Source organism: Zingiber officinale, chromosome 9B (assembly GCF_018446385.1).
Source record: "Zingiber officinale cultivar Zhangliang chromosome 9B, Zo_v1.1, whole genome shotgun sequence".
Lineage (NCBI taxonomy): Eukaryota > Viridiplantae > Streptophyta > Magnoliopsida > Zingiberales > Zingiberaceae > Zingiber > Zingiber officinale.
Window position 1 is genome coordinate 37794341 of NC_056003.1, and position 24043 is coordinate 37818383.

At 35.1% G+C, this 24043-nt stretch overlaps 1 protein-coding gene and 1 long non-coding RNA gene across 2 annotated transcripts; one reads left to right on the forward strand and one right to left on the reverse strand.

Moving 5' to 3' along the window:
• Nucleotides 1-696: 696 nt before the first annotated feature.
• Nucleotides 697-23032, reverse strand: LOC122023637 (ribosome-binding ATPase YchF-like). The gene is made up of 11 exons (XM_042581866.1): nt 22726-23032; nt 22322-22510; nt 20723-20776; nt 13128-13238; nt 12972-13034; nt 12587-12841; nt 5796-5942; nt 1662-1689; nt 1498-1568; nt 1141-1200; nt 697-1036 (listed from the first exon to the last, which is right to left on the reverse strand). Exons 1-11 carry the CDS (start codon nt 22936-22938, stop codon nt 968-970), a joined length of 1260 nt encoding a protein of 419 aa, XP_042437800.1. The 5' UTR covers nt 22939-23032; the 3' UTR covers nt 697-967.
• LOC122023638 lies at nt 1697-11634 on the forward strand. The gene is made up of 2 exons (XR_006123174.1): nt 1697-2112; nt 11392-11634. It is a non-coding gene; the product is annotated as an uncharacterized LOC122023638 (long non-coding RNA).
• Nucleotides 23033-24043: the final 1011 nt, after the last annotated feature.

Consider the following 24043-nt stretch of genomic DNA (forward strand, 5'->3'; position numbering starts at 1 on the left):
ATCCAAAACCCATTAGACAATACCAATTACCAAACCCACCTACGCGATTTGAATAAATCACATAATCAACTACATGATTTGAATAATATTGTTAGTTGACTTAATTTAAAAAAAAACAATTCAAAAGTCCATCTAAATATTAATATAACCACCTAAATATAAATTGTATCAATATTTGAATAAACTCTGTAGATTTTAAAATCAGTTTGAAGAGGTAAAATTGATAGAAAAGATGGGATTAATATGAGAGCTTGCTTTGTTTACAAATAAATTATTTTGTCACTTGTTGAATTCCTTACAAATTATAAAATAATATACTGTTAGATTTGAATACAAAAATAAATTTAAAATGCCAATTTTCGTATTTCCATTGTCTTTTTATTTAATTGCTCATTACACTACTCTAGAGAATATTTATTATTTTCACTTAATTGAGTAAGAAAATTAGGAGGATGGCCACATTCAAGTGAGTTGAGCAAAACAAATGGAGTAGGCCAATAAACTAAGCTAAAAAGGCAAGCATGGTGAACCAAGAAGGCTAAGTAGGCAAAGCGAAATAGATAGGTAAATCTAGTCAAGTAAGCTAGACATGTAGAGATGTTTAACTAGTTTAAGCAAATCAAATTGAAGGAACGCAAAGCTAGACAAGGGTTTAAGTTAGTCAATCACTTAAACACACCTTAAACACAAAACATATGAAACAGCAATGTTTTAATCCCTTGCATTTATCAAAAATATTTGACGACCAATCATTGTTGATCGTAATGTGTAGAAAGAATATAAATTAGTAGCACCTTAGCTCAAAATTTTACATCTCCAACAAACAAAATATATCGAGAAATTCTATTTGAATTATAAATCCCTTCTTTGATTTTCAAACTTTAGCAAATATAAATTGAAACAGAAATGCATAGAAACATCATCTCATATAAGAAAGACCGGAGAAGAGTTTACTCAAGGCTCATCATCAAACGTTGAATCTGAAAAGCATAACATCTCCTTCCTGTACAATGTAATCTTTTCCTTCTGATCTCAGCTGCATCAAGAGAAATGGATTGTAAAATTTGGATTCACAGTATTTTGAAATTAAGCATTAATAGCGTGAACATAACGAATCGGGGAATAATGTATTGAACTTACAACTCCTTTCTCCCTTGCAACTGCTAAAGAGCCAGCTGCCACAAAGTCATCATACGAGACCTGCCAAAGAAGTACCATACTTCATTAGCAAGGAAATTAGTACAACAATGATGGTGAAACCATCTTCCAATTAGCAAAAGAAGAGAAGAATTATGATGATGTAGCACTAAGATCATGCATATCATGTTTGTCCCGACTATTCAGAGTCGACTATATACATGCATCTTTTATCCCTATGCTTTATGCAGACTACATCAGTATCGCTATGATTGCTCTCTAACAAAGAACATTATCATCCTGAATTCCAGGTAGATGCTTGACTTATTTAATTTATTGGAATAAATACAGTCAACCTACAGTTTCTGCTCGAATGAACCCTTTCTCGAAGTCAGAGTGTATAACTCCAGCAGCTTGAGGTGCAGTCATGCCTGTTGGGTGAAGAATGTAATATGATCACTAGGAATCATTTTTGACATGACCAAAAAATATGAACTTTCTTTTAGCAACCATACACAACCAACCTGCAAGAATTGTCCACGCTTTTGTTTCCTGTGGCAAAATAAGAACACATCTAAGTAATTGTTGAGAGCAAATTGTAAATAGATAGCACTAAACTGGAAATATATCAACGGAAGGAATCTAAACCGTAAGAATAGTAATAGTAATCCATATTAAAGTAGAGGGGACCACCTAGGAGGTACCCTAATAATTATTTTTTCCGCTTTAACATGTTATCAGAGCATTGTGTTGATCAACTCCTAGCACGGACCAGATCTGATCTAGTATATTCCTCTCCCTTTGCGCAGTACTCTTGTTCCTTTCTTTCTTAGCTCACTTTCCATCATTCCTGCTGCTTTTCTTCCTCATAGCTCACAGTTTGTCATCAGTGACCCAAAACTCTTCTGATTTCTTCAGATTTGCCATCTCTGCAGATCAGATTTGCTGCAATTGGCTACCACATTTCTACATCAAGTATTAGTTTTTTTTCTAGCCTTTCCTTTTACTGCTATTTTTTTTTTTTCCAGATCATCAGATTTCTCTGTTTCTGGGTCTCCTATAGCAGATGTCCACCATTTCAATCTATCCCAGCATCAGTAAATTAATTGATTTCTTTCTGGTTCTCCTTAACCAGTATGTCTGCAGCAAGCAGTTGCTGATCTGATTTTCCAATTTTTTAGTTATTTGCTTCTGAACTTATTCTATTTACTTGGATTTGGTTATGAATATCTGATACGATTATAGATCCAAGTGTCAAACATAATTTTTCAGACATAATTTTTCAAAGTGAAGGGACAGAGACTTCGTCTAAGATGAGTCAAAAGTTAGGGTACAGGCACAAAGATACAACAATAATATACTTAAAATAAATCTATTATCTTAATCCATTTAATAATTAATTAATAAACAAATTAATAGGCAGAATAATTAATCTATTAACTAAATTAACATAACTTAAGTTCAAAAATTAATCTATCTAATATTTTTTAAAATAAGAATTAATTTAATTTATAATAAGATATATAGGTTATATATCCTAATTTAAGTTATATACATTATATTTAAATTATAAGATATATAATATATAAGTTCTATAATAAGTCATAAGTTATTAAATATCTTATATCATACATGAGTTTTATAAACATAATTTCACACTCACCTTCACTTTTGGTCCTCTACTCCGGTCCTCTGCTTTGCACTACCTAATCCCCATTCCAGCACGCCCCCTAGGCGATTTGTCAGCTGATGTCGCTCCCTCATGCAACCTAATATCTTTGTGAGGAGGTTAGTTTCCTCATTCGATCTTCTATCTCCCATTTTACGGTTCTTCTTCCATATACAAGTGCGGATCCTCAAGCTCATTTTTCATACCCATATCCATGTCATATTGTGTCATGTATGGTAGGAAGAAATAACAAGTCCTAGTAATAATAAGTTGTTCCCAGTTTTCAAGCTTCCAAATCCTTCAACATCTGTTTCAAAGTTGTTTCCTGATGATTTCCGGTCTTTTCTCCTCTGGCAAGCACAGAAACATTAGCATGCTATCACATTCGGATTCTTTTGGTTTGGAATGAGATCACCTCTCTCCTAGCACAACAGTATGTCTCACTAGAAGCAGTGTTAGGACTGTAAATGAACTGAATATTCGTGAACAAACTTAGTGTTTGGTTTGGTAAGAACTTGTTTATATTTGTTCAATACACATAAGATCAATTAAATAAACAAGCTTGAATAACTTATTAAACTAAACAAACATGCTTAAACGCATATGTGTTTAACTCGTTAATGTTCGTGAACAACGTTTGTGAACAATATTCGTGAATCATGCTCATTAATAAAACTCTTGTCAACATACTAAATAAATAAAAAAACTTTTAAAATAAACAAACAAGTTTAAATTATCAAGTTCATTAGCTCAATAACCAATCAAATAAACAAAAGTCTCAAATAAGTTTGAATTAAAAGTTCGATAACATCTAAACAAATCAAACTCAAGTCAAGCTTGAATTGAAAGTTCGATAACATCTAAACGAACCAAACTCAAGTCAAGCCCAAGCTCATCAAAAATAAACCAAGCCAAGTTTAAATAATCATTTCAAAGGCTTGGTTCATTTTAGGCTCAGCTTGGCTCGGTTACCTTATCAAACAAGCTTGAACACCCCAAAGCTTGGCTTGTTTAGAAGCCCTAAGCATGGTCCTTGTGATGGTATCCTTGGCAGCAAGCTTTTTACTACTAATCACACTGTTGGGATATCAATTGACTATAAATCACTACTTCAATGGAGAGCTGCCTAGAATGCACCGTTAAACTATGACACCCTTAATTTAGAATGCTACTTTTAATGCTTGCATGATACATGCTTCTGGATCAAATATTTGGATTCTAGAATCAAGAGCCTTTAAGCATATGTCTTGCATCCTATACATGCCACTCTAACAAATAGGTCACTCTCATTTGTGAAATGTGTTGATAAGATGACTCCTTTTTACTATTTTCTTCTCTATTTTATGCCTAAATATTCTTTCAATTTACTATCTATGAATAACTAATAAAATCACTAAATTAATTAATAACCTTTAAGTTGATTCTATTTTCAATCATATTTAAAAATTAAGGATCGGAAAGGTGATCCATACATTATGAATCTCATGGATTACATCTAGTAGTTGATTCTTCTCCACTTCAAATTCATAGTTGTCTAGACCATCCAAACCTCAAAGTCTACAGAAGATGGTTCTTAGTCTGTCTAACTTAAAGTAGAGTGTCAGTCTTTCCAACTAGGAAAACATGCTTGATCTTCATTCCCTCACACTACATGTAAGCTTATTAGGTTCAAAAACAAGGTAATATTCCTAGTGAGTCAATGAAATTATATTGTGATGAACCGGCTACCATGCACGATGCTTCCAATCCTATTCTGCAAGAGGATAAATCACAGTTGTTCTGAAAAAGGGCAGTCCATGGAGATTCTCACCTCTTTATATGATAATCAGCCAATACATCATTAATGCCCTGTTTACTCCGAAGCGTGGATTAGAAAAGGACGGACTATACGAGAGTCGAGATCCTTTCGCCTATTTACATATAAAAATAATAACTGAGAACGGATTTCAAATCCATTTATTTTTTCCCCTTTTTTCGCCCCCTCAAAATTGGACGGAAGCGAGAGATGAGACAATCTCCTCCATGCCACCATGTGCAACCTCAAGATCTCCCACACCTTCTCCTTGGACTTCTCGCCAGAGCATTCTGCCTGCAACACCAAGTCAGCTTCCACATCTCTAGAGTCAACTCAATCATCGCCACCTCCTCTTCTCCTTTCCCCTCCCCCTCCCCCATACTCCACCTCCACAACCCCAACCTCAGCACCAATCACTCCCCATTAACCCCCACGCACACAAAGAAGAATGTCGTCGTCGCTGTCGCCAGCAACCACAGCAAGGACGGAGGATCCGACGCCCCAGGTTGTGGCCACCAACCCAGCAACCGCCTCGCCAAGTCTAAGAACAAGCCCAAGACAAACCGCCGGTCATTGTCATGCTCTGCGCTCGCTCGTGCTAGAGATCGCAGCCTGTGTCGACGTAATGGAAATTGTCACCTCCTTCGCCTGCCGCAGGTAGCACGGCATCTCTGTGCTCAGTTGCAGCAACGCTGTCACCAATGTCACACTCCGCCAGCCTACGGTGTCGTCTGACACGACTGTCATGATGCTCCATGACTGACTTCTTCCTTCTAGCGGTCTCCCCTCCGGAAGAATTCCTGTCCCTCATCCTTTGTTGTTTCCTTCTTTTATCTATTTTCCTTCGCCTTTCTCTTCCCTTCCCTTGAGGAAACCGTTGATTCCTTGTTGTTCTTCATCCGCGCTTTGGAGTAAATAGAACATAAGTATGAGAGTACCTAAAATTGAGAGTATATTTATAATAAGCGGTTTACAATATTTTTAACATAGCTTGAGGAGTGCTAGGAACAAATATAAACAAAATAGTGTCAATTGTAAATATACCATTTGGAAAGGTGTAAATGTAAAAGAATAACAATAGTACTCTATATCAAGTAGAGGGGGCTACCAAGAAGGTAACCTTAATAATTCACCCCACTTTAACAGTAGTCAAGCAACGAAAAAGAACTGATCAATTTTATAGCAAAAGCTCACCTTTTCCCCTGATGTAAAATAAGTCCGCAACCCTAAAAGCTTGTATGTAGCTCTTATCAGATTACCAAGACCACTTTCATCAACACCAAGGGACTTAAGAAACTCAACTCTCTCCTCTTGTAGCAGTTCAGTAAGCTCTGCTTCTACCTAATATGTAAAATCAACACATCAGAATTCACCTGATGATAGTCCAAAAGGAACAGCATAAATGGAAAGAGCAATGACAGTTAGATTGTAATATATACATATAAGGATGGATCAGATTCGGATGTGTATCCTATATCTAATTCAAAAAGTTCATAATATCAAGATAAGCAAGAAAAGAGAGACTTCGGTTTATTGCCCCTTTTCTTGGTTCTGAATTGAGAATTGAATAGAAATGAAGTTGAAGTGGACTGCCAAAACTAAAAATGTTGTAGCTGCTTTGTTTCCGGATTTGAAGTGACAATTCATGGCTACACACCACTCTGTTCACACAATGGGTAATCATTATTGGAGACCCATGAATGAGACACATCTTTTTTATTACTAACATACGACATTCAATAGAGATCACCTGTAAAGATTGGCAGAAGAGTACAACAACAACAACCGAGCCTTATCCCACTATGTGAGATCAACTATATGGATCCTTCTACGTCATTGGGTTCTATCCCCTACTATATCATCATCTATATTTAAATAAATTTTATCTTATTTTATTATTGCTAACCAAGTCTTTTTTCTATCTTTCTCTTTCTCATTTGATGCGCATATTTGTCATAGTTTCACATTATCTAACTAGAACATTTACATGTCTATATCATCTTAAACATGTCTCTTGGAGTTTTTCCTCAATAAATGCATACTTTTTCTCTATTGCTCTTATTTCTTATTCTGTTCATGCTCGTATGTCTACATATCTACTTTGATATCATCATCTCTGCAACTCTCATCTTCTACTAATGTGCTCGAGTCATAGCCCAACATTCAACGTCATATAGCATAACAGGTCTAACCGTCATTTTGTAGAACTTTCCTTTAAGTTTTAAAGATACTTTACGATCACATAAAACACCCAACACTCTTCTCTATTTCAACCATCATATTTGTATTCTATGTAAGACATCTCTCTCAATCTTTTTGCAAAAATAATCCTAAACACTTAAAACTCTCGGTCATCATCTCCTATCTTAACAATTGTTCCATTACATCTAGTATTACTAAATTTAAATTTCATATATTCTTTATTTACTCTACTAAACCTAAAATCTTTCACTTCTAGTGTTTCCCGCCAAAATTCAAGTTTAACATTTAGTCCTACACATGTCTTATCTACCAAAACAATATCATTTGTAAACACTATACACCACGGTACTGCATCTTAAATGTGCTCAATGAGTTCATCCATAATTAGTATAAAAAAATAAGGACTTAGAATTGATCCTTGATATAACCCTATCTTTATTAGAAATGTTTAATTAATCCACCAAAAATTTTCACTCTGATCATTACATTCTCATACATATCCTTAATTAGTTAAATATATATTACACTAACACCTCCCTTTTCTAGAATTCTCTATATAATTTCTCTTAGCACTCTATTATAAGCTTTTTATAAGTCAATGAATATCATGTGTAGATCTTTCTTTCGCTCCCAATACTTTTCAATTAGTTGCCTAAGAAAATTTATAGCTTCTATTGTCAACCTTCCAAGCATAAACCCAAATTGATTTTCAGTCATCATGGTCTCCTTCCTTAATCTTTTTTCTATTACTCTTTCCCAAAGTTTCATGGAATAACTCATTAGTTTAATACCCCTATAATTTGCATAATTTTGTATGTCTCCTTTGTTCTTATATAAGGGAACTAGAGTATTTACTCTCCATTAATCAGATATTTTTTTCGTTTTCAATATCATGTTAAATAATTTTATAAGTCATTCAATACCTTATTTCCCTATGCACTTTCATACCTCTATCGGAATATTATCTGGTCCTTTACATCACATTTAAAGTTTGTTCTATTTTTGAAGTTTGAATTTTACAATATAAATTTAAATTTCTATAATCATTTGACTTACTTAAATTACCTAAGTAAGGTTGGTCACCTAAACATTTATTAAAAAGTTGAAAAAAATATAAATTCCACCGCTTTTTAATTTCTCCATCATTTACGAGTATTCTATTACATTCATTTTTAATACATCTTATTTGGATAAGATCTCTTGTCTTCCTCTCTTTCACTTTAATTATTCTATAAATGTCTCTTTTCCATCTTTTGTATTCGATTTTCGATATAACCATTCAAAAATTTCATTCATTGCTTCATTCATTGTTATCTTAGCATTTTTCTTGGCTATTGTATATTTTTTTAAGTTTTCCTCATTCTTACAGATATATAATTCCTTATAGATTGTTTGTTTTTTCCTTCACTTTTTCGTATAATTTCTCATTTTACCACCAAGATTTCTTACTTAGTGGTGCATGCCCCTTTGACTCACCGAGCACACTCTTGGGTACAATTTTCAACGTTGATATCATCTTATCTCATATCGTATTAGAGTCGCCGTATATTTCACGTAATGTTTGAACTCCTATATTCTCCGTAAATATGTTTTGATTCCCATCATTTAACTTCAATCGCTTAATTGTAGGAGTCGTGTATATTTTCCTTCTATTGATACTATGATTGAGGCATTTATGCAACACTGGTAATCTATGTTGGGTAGTTAAGTTTTCTTCAAGGATGACCTCGTAATCTTTACAAATCTTTTTATCCCTCTTCCTAACCATAAGAAAGTCAATTTGCGATTTATTATTCTCACTTTTGAATGTGATCAAGTGTTTATCTCTTTTCTTAAAAAACATATTAGCTAGTATAAGATCATATGCTATCGCAAAATTCAATATAATTTTTTCTTCTTCATTTCTGGTTTCAAACACATAACCCTCATGCAACCTCTTATATTCCTCATTTTTCACTCCGACATACCCATTTAGATCGTCTATTATTAAAATCATTTCATTTGGTAGAATATTTTGTAATACTTCATCCAGATCATCCCAAAACCTTAATTTGATATCTTTATCTAATTTTACTTGAGATGCATATATGCCAATATTGTTCAACAATTCTAAAAGCTATAGCTCTCGTTTGTACATGTGGATACATTTAATAGTCATAAGTAATCATATAAAAAAGAAAGGTAAGAATGTTGGCAGGTAAAATACCATGGTAAATTGAAATAAAAGGTGAATTAAGTGGCTAACTAGAAGAATAATCTCCTTTGAACTCCCTTATCAAAGAAATATATAGATCTAAGTTCGCAATCATAGCTAATAAAATTACAAACAGAAATGATTGTCAAGGATTACCATGTGTAAATCTTGTTTTTGCTCCGATACTTTTTAATTAGTTGTCTGAGAAGATGTATAGCTTTTATTGTCGATCTTTTAGGCATGAACTCAAATTGATTTTCAATCACCGTGGTCTCCTTAATTTTTTTATTATTTTTTCCCAAAGTTTCATGGTATGACTCAATAGTTGAATATGAATACCCCTAGAGTTTGCATAATTTTGTACGTCTCTCTTGTTCTTATATAAAGGAACTAAAGTATTTTTCCTCCATTGATCAGACATTTTTTCATTTTCAATATCATGTTAACTAATTTTGTAAGTCATTCAATATCCTGTTTCCCTAAACACTTCCATATATCTATCAGAATTTCATTTGGTACAATGACTTTTCCATTTTATATCTTATTTAAAGCTTGTTCTACTTCTAAAGTTTCAATTCTACAATAAAAATTTAAATTTCTATGCTTATTTGACCTACTTAAATTACCTAAGTTAAGTTGGTCACCTAAACCTTCATTAAAAAGTTAATGAAAATATAAATTACACCGTTCTTTTATTTCTCCATCATTTACTAAGTACTCTATTACATTCATCTTTAATATATCTTATTTGGATAAGATCTTTTGCCTTCCTCTCTTTCACTTTAGTTATTCTATAAATATCTCTTTCTCCTTCTTTTGTATCCAATTTTCGATATAGTCATTCAAAAGTTTCACTTTTTGCTTCATTCACAGCTTTTTTAGCCTTTTTTTGCTATGGTATATTTTTAAAATTTTCCTTGTTCTTATAAATATATAATTCCTTATAAGTTGTTTGTTTTTCTTTCACTTTCTCTTGTACTTTTTCATTCCACCACCAAGATTTCTTACTTGGTAGTGCATGTCCCTTTGACTCATCGAGTACACTCTTGGCTACTATTTTCAATTTTAATATCATCTCATATTAGAGTCACCGTATATTTCACATAATGAACTCCTATCTTCTCCTTAAATATGTTTTGCTTCCCATCTTTTAACTTCCACTACTTAATTCTAGAAGTCATGTATATTTTCCTTCTATTGATACTATTATTGAAGCGTATATCCAACATTAGTAACCTATGTTTAAGCTTTCTCTAGGAATGACCTTGCAATCTTTACAAATCTTTTTATCCCTCTTCCTAACCATAGGAAAGTCAATTTGTGGTTTATTATTCTCACTTTTGGACGTAAAAATGTATTAACTAATATAAGATCATATGCTATCACAAAACCCAATATAATTTTTTCTTCTTCATTTTTTGTTCCAAACCCATAACCCCATGCACCCTCTCATATTCCTCATTTTTCACTCCAACATGAAAGGTAAGAATGTTGTTAGGTAAAATACCATAATAAATTGAAATAAAAGGTGAAATAGGTGGCTAACTAGCAGAATGATCTCCTTTTAACTCCCCTGTCAAAAAAAATCTGTAGATATAAGTTCATAATCATAGCCAATAAAATTACGGACAAAAAATTAGTGTCAAGGATTACCTAGGGGATAGGAGAATCCTTAATAATTTCCCCCATTTTACAGAGATACTAGCATTTGAACGAAAAAATAGACGAAATGTAGCACAACAAAAAAAAAGTAAACAGCATTTCCATTTGAAGGGAAAAGAAAAAATAATCAGCGAAGTAAACAAGCCAAGTTCCTGCATTTACTCATGTAAAAGAGAGTAGAATTCCTGCATTTACTCCTACTTTATCTCAAATGACGACACTTTAACTGACTTTAAGTTTGTTCTATGAAATACGAAAGGTGTCCCATTTTAACAGAGTTTAAAATAGTTTAACAAGGTCATAGTTGGGATTAGGTCGTAGAGAGTAAAGAGTTACCAGTTTTCCGCTTTCGTCCACTGACATCTGGTGAGAAGACAGTAGAAAAAGATCAAGTTGTTAGAGGAAGATAGTAGTCTCACTTAAAATCCAGTAATCAAAAGACAAACTGATGAACAGGAGGGAGAGTGAATTTGGAATGGATTAAGGGCCACAGTATCTTGAGAGAGTAGCATAGATGTACAACATGCAAACTTTCAAAGGGAATAACATAACTACGTGATAATAGAGGTTAACAAGTTGACGGAGAATCAAATAATGAGTGTCTTTGCGAAGGAGTGATTGACAGCGATGCAAAGGCAGCTTCGAGATCTAGAGTTTCTTTTGAATTGTACCTCTTTTATATAAAAAAAAAGTTATTTTGTAAGTGGACATAGAGAACTGTGGTTGTAACAGGATTGTTGAAAGGGGAAGAGAAAAAATCTTCACAAACTGATGGAGAGGAAAAGACAGTCAGTACAGCGATGTGGAAGGCACGGAGGGTGTTCATAACATCATGTTCGCAGATGACACCGCCCTCAAACATGTATCAAAACAGAAGGCACTGATCAAGAATGAACTCCAATGAGAACGAAGCAGAGAAGGAAGAGAGAAGGCTCAAGTCTCAGATACCAGTCAGATTTGAGAAATACTAAATTTCCTTCAAAAAAAAAAGTTGGGCTAAAGGCACTATTACAAGTGGATACATATAGTAATTGCAAGAAATTATATAATGGGAAAGAAAACAGGATTCTTTCATGGATGCTAACATGGTAGTAAGATAGAATATAGGGAGATTCAAGTAGATAACAAGAATAATCTCCTTACTGCAATAGGAAATGATTTTTGGAAATGCATGAAAGATACACAATCTTAATATTACTAAAGATATGACTTTCCATAGAGCTCAAAAATTGGAAAAGATTCATTCGTAAACCCAAACAGTTGGGCTTATGGTTTAAGTCTTGTTGTTGTTGTGATGCAGAAAAATTCAGTTTTATGAATCAGAAAGCTTTAAATTTATGGGTTTTAAAAGTTGTAAGATTTTATTTTAGTTAACTCATAGTTCAACTATTATTTAGGGAAAAAAGTTATTTTAGTAATAGTTATTGATTTACTTACCGAATTTGCAGGGAATAAGATTTTTGTTTTTTTTGATTGGCCCTTTGAAAGAAGCCCCAACTCTTCTTGTTATTTCATCTTTCAATTTAATAAAATTTATTGATTATCTTTGTTAGTTTGTTTGTCCCCATTCTGCATCATGTTGTTTGTTTCTGATGGAAGTTAAATGAAATATATGCTATTGGAAAATTTAAGTTGAAATTGGAAAAACATATAAATTTTTTGTAGCATTATATTTCCGCATTCCCTAATAGAAACATATAAGTTCATTAACAAAGCTACAAATTTTAAATTTACTTAAGTTCATCAGATTGTGAATAACACACATGCTAAAAGCATGTTCACCTGTCAAAAGTAGAGGACAGATTCTATGACAGATTGACATTCTAAAATAAATAACAATACGGAACATGTAATCAAAAATTCTTCAAGGAAGAAGGTAAAACAAATCCTCAATTAGGTGACGAATGCACATTTACTAGTATCAAACCTGTGCTGATACTGTCACTATGCCAGATTGTAATTCTGATGCAAGCTTTGTCACTTCCTTGACATGAGGATTATTAGTTGGAGCAGCAAGATCAGACTCTGCAACATTAGCTACATATATGACAGGTTTCATAGTCAGCAAACAGAGATGACGTATAGAATCTTTCTCCAGTTCTGTTAAAGAAACAGATCGTGCAGGTTTTCCATCCATAAGTGCCTTCTGAATTTTTTCCAATCCAGACTTCTCTGCCTCCTCCTGCAATGGCCATGATAATTGAAGAAAATAGAATCATATTAGAAAAATAAAAAACTTGCTTGAATTAAGTAAACCTTAAAGAAAATACATCTCGGATTCAACCAATAAACTGGCTATCAGTGTGATTTACCTTCGATTTTGATTGTGTGTCTTTTGCTTTGCCTTTCTTAAGCTTATCTAGCCTTTTCTCAATCTGCAATTCTTGCAAGGATAAAACCAGAGTCCATTCAGCTCTTAAAGTTAGCAAGATACTTAGCAAAACAATACATATAGTGAACTTGTCAACCTGATCAAGATCTGAGAATACTAGCTCTAAGTTGATCACATCAATATCTGATTTTGGATCTATTTTCCCATTCACATGTATAATATCATTATCCTCAAAGCAACGTACTACCTGGGAAGCATAGAACATGAAGAAAACCCATCCAAAAATACTTGAGGAATGCAGAATATGAAGAAAATCCATTCAAAAAATACTGAAAGAACCATGCTAAAAGTATTCAGTTGATCCAAAAAGAAAGAGAAGTTATTAGTTAATTCATAAGGGAATTTGACGCTCACGTTACAAACCAAGACTTGACATTGCAGGAAAAATTGGCATATAACTTTTCTGGTATTTGGTCACTAACAACTTGGGATAGGGTTACTTATTTTGACCAAACAAACCATGGGCCATGTAGTTTCAAAAAAAAAAAAAAAAAAGATAATTAACTTGATTAAATAAAGTCAACATCGCCTCGATCTCAAATCACACTCTTCTTGGTCTCACCAGATTCCACAGCCCTCTTCTTGATCTCCAACACCTTCTACTCCATCTCCACCACAAGTTTCTCAATATCCATGACTCTTCTCAAACTCTATCTTAGCTCAATCTACACTACCATCTCCTTGCAATCTACTTGAAGATAGCCTCCGCTCACAGGCCCAAGCTTAACACTAATATATATATTGCTAGTCATTTGCATGTCTGTGATTGGACTTGACATTGAGAAGTTTATTTGTTTGATGGTTTATGGTACAAGTTCTTGGATATAGTTGTCCACTAGAATTTATTAATATAGATTCAATTGATTTAATCAGTTGGTAGAAGATGCGTGGTTTCTGAAATGATTAGATTTTACTTGGCTACTTATGGAACATAGGATGTCTTTAATTGATTTTGCATTGTTATTATTGTATTTGTTTCTTGAAAGTTAAATTTTTGCTAAGATATATTAGTTTCTTGTGTTAATTGTAAGGATCCTTATCAGAACTAAATGAAACTATGTAGGACCGATGCACGTGAGAAAGGAATTGCATTAGCCAAGTGACACTTAAGTGACGAATTAGTTAGGTTAATTGCATAGATATTATTTAGCCTAAAGCCCTTAAGTTTTGTGTTAGGGTTGTTTGTGTGCTTAATCAAGCATTCAAATGATAGAAACTTAACCTTATAATCAAAATCACACAACTGACTAATACTAAGTAAGTTAAATTTAAAATTTTCGACAAGTAATACTTTTCGAATAAAGAAATCATATTCGAGTTCAATACTACATATTCTGATTATCTTAAGTTTGTCGTTGTTTCCAAAGGCGACTGTTCGTAGGCTCTTGAGTTTTAGTTTAGTGAATTTGGTGTGATCTCGAGTCATGTGTTTGGAATATCCACTATCCAATATCCACTTAGATTCCTAAAAAAAGTAGAAGATGTTATTGCATATTAATTAAGTTTTGAATTTAAGTCTTAATTAAGTTTAATTAAATTTAATTGAGGTTTTAATTTAATTTAATTTTAAGTCAACCAAGTCGAGTCCCATAAGCGCTAGTCCAACTTAGATCCATTTTGGAAATCTAGATTGAGACCAAGACTACATCCTTGTCTTGGTAAGACAGGATCTAGCTCATAATCTTATTTTATTTAATGTGCTAACTCTATTTTACATGTTATTTTTGTTATTGGACTAACTTGTTTTTGCATGAGTTAATTGCAAAAAGTCAATCTCGGATGAACAGTGCTCAAGCCACCTTGGAGCTAATTTGAGGTGCCCTGGAACGGATGGAAGCACGCTCGCGCAGATAAGCTTCATAGATAAAGTTTCGACCATTGGAGGTGCCTCGAAGATGATTGCAAATGCCTCGGAGCTAATAGAGGCGCCTCAGAGCTATTAGAGGCGCTTCAAGTGGATAGAGGTGGCGACAAATGTGAATCGGATCAGTGCCATGGGAGGCGCCTCAGGTCATTGGAGGCGCCTCCAATGACCTATTCAAACATAACTTCTTTACGAGCTTCCTTGATTTTTCTTTGGTGCTACTGCTGTGCTACGACGCTGCTGCACACAGGCCAAACCAACACCAGTTCAATCAAATTCTCCATCTTCGTGATGGGTAACGATTTTATTTAATTCGATTATTGCATAAGGAAGTGTAGGTTTGTTACACTTCTTTTTTTTTATTCGATTACTCTACCAAAAGTTTAATGGTAGAGAATTTTAGTGGATTACCCATCGAGAAAGATCCAAAGGGTCCCTTTTGTCATACATCAAAACTTGAGTTTGATTATTAGTGCTAACTGCACCAACAGTATATTCCTTAACTTTTAATCTTATTTAATAAGCATTATATTATTTTAATAAGTTATTTTACTATTGATAGTCACATTTTCAGATTTTTGATTTTAGGAGACGTTAATACTACGAAAAAAATGGAGCACGCTATAATGATAAAAATGGGATAACTTTAGGAAGAATTATAAAAGCAAACTTAAGGGAGAAAGATTTTGATGAAACATTGTCAAAGAAAGTAATTTTGGCTTCAGCACCTACATCAGAAGATATTACTTAATTTGCTACCCTTTTCACTTTTGGCTTTTTGTAAGCATGGTATAATATTTATTCTTTCTAGTATCTTGATATACAATTTAGGCTAATTATTTTCCTGGCAAGGCTTTCACGCCGGAGGATGCAAAAGCATAGTTCCTACCAAGACAAAGTGTATACTACATATTAAAAGGGTGGAGCACCTGTTACAGATTAGGCAGGTATAAACATTGTGCAAGTTTATCAATTTTTAGTTGTAATTTTAAGAGTTTAACTTCTAATTCATTTACTGCATTATCAATCCCTATATTTTTGTGATTAATAAGAAAGTTAAAGGAACAAACATAACAATCAAGTGATTTTGAAGACAGTTCTAGGGAGAAGGAACTGAATAACTTATACTCTCAAGTAGTCAACAAAGAGAGAGATTGTCATATTTGTGGTGTTGGGATAAGACCAAATCCTTCGATGACCAAGAGATGAAGATAATGATATGAACAAAAGCTGAGAATTACGGAATGAGAGTAATTAAAGAATTTTCTTTTTGTAGGAGAGCAATTTAGATTGGCTTTGGCAAACCAATCAAATGCTTCTATTTCTCAGGTGAAAGCCTCACTCTCCTGATGTAGATCAAATGCAAGCAGATAATGAAGATAGATAGGAAAAGATTAATTCGTTCTTATTCGTCCTCATTCAAAAATAAGATATGTAAATTTTAAACTTGTGGATTGTTGGTTCCAGGAACTCTATATTTGCCATATATAAAATGACATCAGGCAACAACATTATACTAGTACTTTATTTTCTTCATATCTTGTATTTTTTTTCTTGTTAATATTCACGTAATCATTAGTATCTACCAGTTTGATTTTCATAATATGGTGATTCAAATTGTTTCCTCTAAAGACAGCATTATGTTCCAAGCTTGTATTGAACAGTGTTTTATGACTTCCTGTTACTATTGGACTTCTATGATTTAGTCTTGTTACCATGCATCTGTAAATACCCCAAGATGATTTTGATGTGATCAACCAAGTCATGTTAAGTCATGTTGGTATTTAACCCTTGTATCTAAGTGTGCAGGAACTTAAGAGCACAAGAAGTTGAGCGAAAGATCCCGTTAGCGATAAGGACGGCACGAAAGAGAGTCGGCGGGCTCGGTGCGTATGAGGGACGAGGTGCTACAGAAGAGTACGCGGGCGGACGAAAAGGGAGCGTGCGGTGTTTCCGAGGGACGAGAAGCCGGAGTGGAAGATTGCTCGAGGAAACGAGCAAAAGACGCAGCTAGCTAGAAGGACGGCACAGGAGAAAGCCGACGGACTCGGTGCGTCCGAGGGCCGAGGCGCTGCAGAAGAGTACGTCAGTGGACGAGAGAGAAGCACGTGGCGATTCCGAGGGATGAGAAGCCGAAGCGGAAGATTGCTCAAAGGCCGAAAATTGAGTTTGGGTGAGCCCTATTCCGGATGGCCGAGATCACCCAAGCGAGCGGAACCGAAGCGGAAGATCCGGACCAATGCGAGCGGGACCGGAGCAGAAGACCCAGACCAAGACGAGCGAAAACGAAGCAGAATACCGGGACCAAAAAATCAACAAAAGATGATTTTTCGATCCGGGGCGCCCCAAGCTGGTCCAAGGCGACTGGACCTGTCCAGGGCGCCCGGACTCCGAGCACCCAGAACCCTTTCGGGCACCTGGAGCAAAAAATTATCTAGAACGTGACGTGGCGCGTTCCGTTACAACGGGGATAAAAGTTTATCCCCTCCTAGGCGCCTGGAAGGATTCCAAGCGCCCTGACCAGGGCTATAAATACAGCCCTACTCCAAATGGTTGAGAACAACACTGAAGAATACTTCTAAACACTTTTAGTTTGTTCTATTATTTGTTTGTGAGCCATCAACGTTGTAAGAGACTTCTCCGCCTGAAGGAAACTGTTTACTGAGCTTTTAACTTCCTTGGATTAACAACCTCCCCGGTTGTAACCAAGTAACCCCTTCGTACCTCTGCTCTTAATTTACTTCTTTTTCAGTCTTTTATTTTTTTTATGCAAGTGTCAGTTCAATTAAGCTGCAAAAGTTTGAGGAAGGTTCGTTTTATTTTGCAGGACTATTCACCCCCCTCTAGCCGACCACCAAGGGACCTACAAGTGTATCAGAGCGAGGTCATTTCAGAAGGACTATCCGCCGACTGAAGCACAAGAAATGGTCGATGCAAGCATCTGCCCATCAGTATTCGAGGGGGAGTTCGCGTTTTGGAGACGCCGAATGGAGGTATATTTTAAAACCGATTTTAATATTTACTAACAATTAAGTATAGTTTTGATATGCCCAAAAGCAAAGAAGGAAAAGAACTTAAGAAGCATCAATGAACTGACTCAAGATCTCGATAGAATCGGCAAATATCAGAGTGCAAAAGAACTTTGGGAAAAATTCTTGAAACTCTACGAAGAACCTAAAGAAGATAAATCCAATTCCTCGATGGACACTGAGTCGTCGTCAAGAGAATCCGAGACCGAGGAAATTACCGGAATAACTCTTATAGCCGAGTACGTACCTGAAGAAAAAAAAGCTCATCCGAGATGAGCATTGATGAAGGGGGAGATTCTTCGGAAGAAAGCATCGATGAAGGGGGAGGAACATCAGAAGAAAGCAGCTCTACAAGAGGAGTATCAGATTCTAAGATCAATAAGGTAAGTCAAGTACGATCCTTACCTCCGAATAAAATGTTTGAATTTATAAAGCTATTATCAAAAAATTGTTGTAAATTAGATAATGAAAATAAGGATTTAAAATCAACCTTAGTCATATCTTGTCGATTAGAAGATCGCGACAAGATTAAAACTGAAAATGAAAAATTGAAAATTGAGAATGCAAATTTAAAGGATCAAACAGAAAACATAAAAAATTTAAAAAATTTTGCATGTTTAAATTTGTCTGCTTCAACTTTCAGGAACTATAAAGGATTAAATTGAAACTTTAGATACTACAAAGAGAAAATTAGAAAATTGTCTAAAAAGTATATTCCTCGAAAATTTTTAATTAACCCAGTTGGAAAGAACCTATATTGGGTTCCAAAAACATGATTAAGATGATTGTTTTTGGACTTGGGGCTTTCAGAGAGAAAATTAAATAGTCAATTTCTTTAAAAGATTTTGTCTAAAAAGTGGTTGTTGTTTCAATATCCAAGAAGGCCTAGTGCCTCGCCACAGCCTGGAAGTCGATTATTGAAATAAGTATTTAATTGACTAACTATTAAGTATTCAATAGTTATAAAAATGCTTTAAATTATCTATCAAAATTTCTTATCATTAAAAATTTAATTAATAAAAATCATATTTGTTAGAGTTATTTTAGCAAATTTATTTTTCTATGAAATTTTATCTAAACAATTTTTTTCCCCGTTAGAAAAGTTTTATGAACTAATTATCAAAATGCAAACTTTTCTGCAAAAAATTCAACAATTAAAAGAGTTTTTTTTTAAAAAAAAATCAAAGTTTTTAAAACTTAACCTTTCATATTTTTGTTTTTCCCTTAGACTTTAAAGTTAGTTTTTCCAAAGTCATTTTAAAAGTACCCAATTTTTAATGTGAACAAAAAGAGAAGTAGTAAATATTAAGTTTCGGGGAGGGTAGTTAGTACAAATTTTTTTAATTTCCAAAAATTATAACTATTATTTGTTTATGGTTTACCCTAGCTTAACTTGAGTTTGCTCACATCAAAAAGGGGGAGATTGTAAGTACCCCAAGGTGATTTTGATGTGATCAACCAAGTCAGGTTAAGTCCTATTGGTATTTAACCCCTGTGTCAAAGTGTGCAGGAAGTTAGGAGCACAGGAAGTTGAGTGAAAGACGCAGCTAACGAGAAGAACGGCATGAAAGAGAGTCGACGGGCTCGGTACGTCTAAGGGACAAGGTGCTGCGGAAGAGTACGCGGGCGGACGAGAAGGGAGTGTGCTGTGTTTCCGAGGGACGAGAAGTCAAAGTGGAAGATTGCTCGAGGAGACAAACAAAAGACGCTAGCGAGAAGGACGACACGGGAGATAGCCGGCGGGCTCGGTACGTCTGAGGGACGAGGCGCTGCGAAAGAGTACACCGGCGGATGAGAAGGAAGCACGCGGCGATTCCGAGGGACGAGAAGTCGAAGCGGAAGATTGCTCGAAGGCCGGAAGTTGGGTTCGGGTGAGGCCTATTCCGGATGGCCAAGATTACCCAAGCGAGCGGAGCCGGAGCGAAAGATTCGGACCAATGCGAGCGAAACCGGAGCGAAAGACCCGGACCAAGGCGAGCGGAAGACCGGGACCGAAAAATCAACAAAAGCTGATTTTTCGGTCCGGGGCGCCCCAAGCTGGTCCAGGTTGCCTGGACCTGTCCAGGGCGCCCCGAGCTGATCCAGGGCGCCTGGACCTGTCCGGGGCACCCCGAGCTGGTTCAGGGCGCCTGGACTTGTCCGGGGTGCCCGAAACCATTCCGGGGGCCCGAAGCATAAAATTATTCGGAACGCGACGTGGCATGTTCCACTGTGACGAGGATAAAAGTTTATCCCCTCTCAGGCGCCTGAAACCCTTCCAAGCGCCCGGACCAGGGCTATAAATACAGCTCTGGTCCAAATGGTTAAGAACAACACTGAAGAACACTTGTAAACACTTTTAGTTTGTTCTATTATTTGTTTGTGAACCATCAACGTTGTAAGAGACTTCTCCGCCTGAAGGAGACTGACTATTTACTGAGCTTTTAACTTTCTTGGATTAACAACCTCCCCGGTTATAACCAAGTAACTCCTTCGTGCCTCTACTCTTAGTTTACTTCTTTTTAGTCTTTTATTTTATTTATGCAAGTGTTAGTTTAATTAAGCTGTAAAAGTTCGAGGAATGTTCGTTTTATTTTGCAGGGCTATTCACCCCTCTCTAACCGGCCGCCAAGGGACCTACGGCATCATGATGTTGTAACTTCACTGTTGATAATGTAGTCATTGGTCTAATAGAACACTAGATTCGTAAGTAATATTAAGATGAGCAACTAGATGTACTAACATAAATAGTATACAGACAAACAGAAAATGTCTGAAAAAACAACTAGAAATGTGAACCTGTAGTATTGAATCCACTTCACGTATGTGTGAAAGAAATTTATTGCCCAAACCCTGAAAAGTCATAAAACATGTGATGGTAAAGTCCAGTTAAAAAATGCTTTAGTGACTTGATATCAACTCTTAAAGCAAAGAAACTTCATTAAATATGATCAGGAAGTCCGCCATTGTATTTTATTTACAATTAGCTTCAGGAATGTCCTTGATGGAGAAGAAACACCTGTTCAGAAAATTAGCATTTTACAGCGACTGTTTAACTTGCAGATACAGGAATTGGCTTATGAAGTTATTAAGAAAACACAAACTAACAATTCCATACTATAATTTATATGAAAACTGAGAAGGCTTATTGCAAATGACCACTTATCCCATAAACTCACGATATTAGGAAAGGAGTTCATACTTTACTATTGATACACTAACTCACATAAGGAAAAGTGGATTGCGGTACTCAGATCCAACATGTAGACTAACTCAGCTGAACTGGTAGGTTTATATTTAAAAAAAAAAAATCAGGACCTCCTACTCTAATACTATGTGAAATTTTACAGGATAGTGGCTTCTTGCCAAAAGCATAAGTTATTAGGAGAATCTTACTTGCGTTAAAGACTCCTCCTCAGACACGAACGACCAGTATGGATTAGATTGGACAAAGTACGTTATATAAACAGACTTAAAGTAAATGTTAAAGTGATTTTCAATTACCAAATCCAGATTAAACACTGATAAAGGAGAATATCTACAAAATGATACTAATCATTCAAGAAGACCTAGTGCTTCAAAAAAAAAGTTTTAAAACAAGTATAATTTATATATTACTTATTTTAACAAAAAGTTTGGAAATACCTTGTCAATTTATACCTTCAATGTAATACAATAATCACTAGTATACCAAAATCTAAATAACTGACATCAAAAAACACTTTAGGTTTGCCTTTTAACTGATCAACATTAGTACATTGTCCATACTGACTAAAAAATCAAGCTCAATTTATGGGCCTACCCGTGAGTTTAATCACCAAGTTTACTACCCAATGAAGATCATAAATGGGAAATAGATTGTTAGAATGCGGCCAAGGTTTTTGTATTAAACTAAAATCAGTCAATGAAAGAACCTAATCAAGTATTCCAGTGGGAATTGAATGAACCTTTTATTAATAGTTGATTGTACTTTGTCACTATCTCTTAGAAAGAAATCTTTTAAAGTAAATGAGGAATTGTGGACATAATTGTTGATATGTTTAGGACAATCAAGAAAATAGAACATACAAACAGATTATCACTGACTAAAAAACAACAGTAACATATTGGATCATGCTCCCTACAAAGTACAAAGTAACATTTAATACATTCAACATAAATTAATACATAACAACTATGAAAAAGAATGTGTATCCAATTAGGACAACTTCATTCTATATTAAAAATTGGGAGATACATGATTTAAAAGTAAGTCCTTTTCTTTACCAAATTTCAGTTGTTTTGGGAAGATGAACTCAGTTAGTAATAGCTAATAGGTTTGAACCAACCTAAGCACAAAATTATATCAATACGTTTAGTGACTTACCAACACAATAAACAGAATAACAAACTGTTTACCTCTCCTTGACTTGCTCCCTTGACAAGGCCAGCAATGTCAACAAACTCTACAGACGCTGGAACTGTCCGCTGAGATTTACTAAGCTTTCCAAGTACATTCAATCGAGGATCAGGGACTGCCACTATGCCAACATTTGGCTCTATGGTACAAAAGGGAAAATTAGCGGCCTGGGCTTTCCCATTCTCCACCTGAAAACAAGGCATCAAATCGTAAGATAACTTAAATCAGAATTACCAAAAAAGACCATACTCATTCACAATTGTGATTTAAAATGGAATTCTTTTTCATTTTCGACTGTTCTTTGATAACAAAAGCCTATCTATTTTTGGCTCCCAGCACCAAAAAGCAAAAGGGATTGCAAGTACAAAAGAATACGGTACATGGGTATGAACGGGGAGCTTACGACGGCATTGAAGAGGGTAGACTTTCCGACGTTAGGGAGGCCAACGATTCCAGCCCTGAGGTTCATGCTCAACCTGGAGCCAGATGAATAGAACCGTGGCCACTGGCATCGGAATAGCAGCGTCGAGTATCCGTAGAAGCATGAAGACGAAGAGAACGGGGTACGGCTTATCCCTAGCATAGCAGACTCCAAAACCCTCGCCGCCGCCACCATCGACGGCCGCCAGCAGCTGTTCAGCACACGCGCAGCCACGCAGGTAAGAGAAAGAGGGAAACGAGACGGATCTTCAAGATAGGCGACGCATGTAACTCACGTGACACTAAACAGCATGTTTAAATTGTTTATTTGTTTTTAAGTTTATTTAAATTTATTTATTAAAAATTTTATCGAGTTCAACTGCAGCTCAAACTCAACTAATAATTTATGAAAAACTTATATTTTTATTTTTAATATATTAAAAAAATAAATTTTTATAAATTTTATGTATTTAAATCAAAAAAATAAATTTATAATTACTTTTTATTTAAATTAATGAATAAGCATGTTCAAAATTTATTTATGAATAAAATAAATATTAATTTATTTATTTTATATATTATTATTATTAAATGACCTTTTACCAAATTTTACATTAAACTTATTCACAGTCATTCTCATTTACCATTCTAATTCCACTTGTTATTAGTAATTGATTTTTTGAACACCTTCTTAAAAACTTTATTCTCATTCCATTTTGATATGGATGGAAAAAATTATCAAGGGTCGAGTGGATTGAAAGTTCATAATTTACTTAAGTAAAATAGTTAAAGATTATGTTATAGGGCATCGACCCCCAAACTTCGAGTCATCGAAACCCAACTCCCGACTCGAGTCACCAAAACCCAACTCCCGACTATGGCCTACTAGTCCACCTTAGATGGGAGAGGGACACTAAGTCCTAACTCCCTGACTCTAAGTCATTGAAACCTAACTTCCCGCTACGGACCTACGAGTCCACCTCAGATGGGAGAGATACACTTAGTCCCGACTCTTGACTTTGAGTCACTGAACCCCTAACTCTCGACTACGGACCGACCAATCCTTATGAGAGGTACACATATACACACAAAAAAATATCATAATTCTAATAGTCATTTCCTTTCCACAAAAATCTTACTTTGGCGTTGGAGTGGTTGCGCCAAGAACCCTCCCGGCCGTCATTCTAACCTATTTTCTTGTTGTGTTCCTCATCTCAGATCAGAGGTCATGCAATCTCCTAGAAAGTCAACGTCAGTGACACCTTATCGATGAGTTGACCATTGACGTTCTTAGGCAGGAT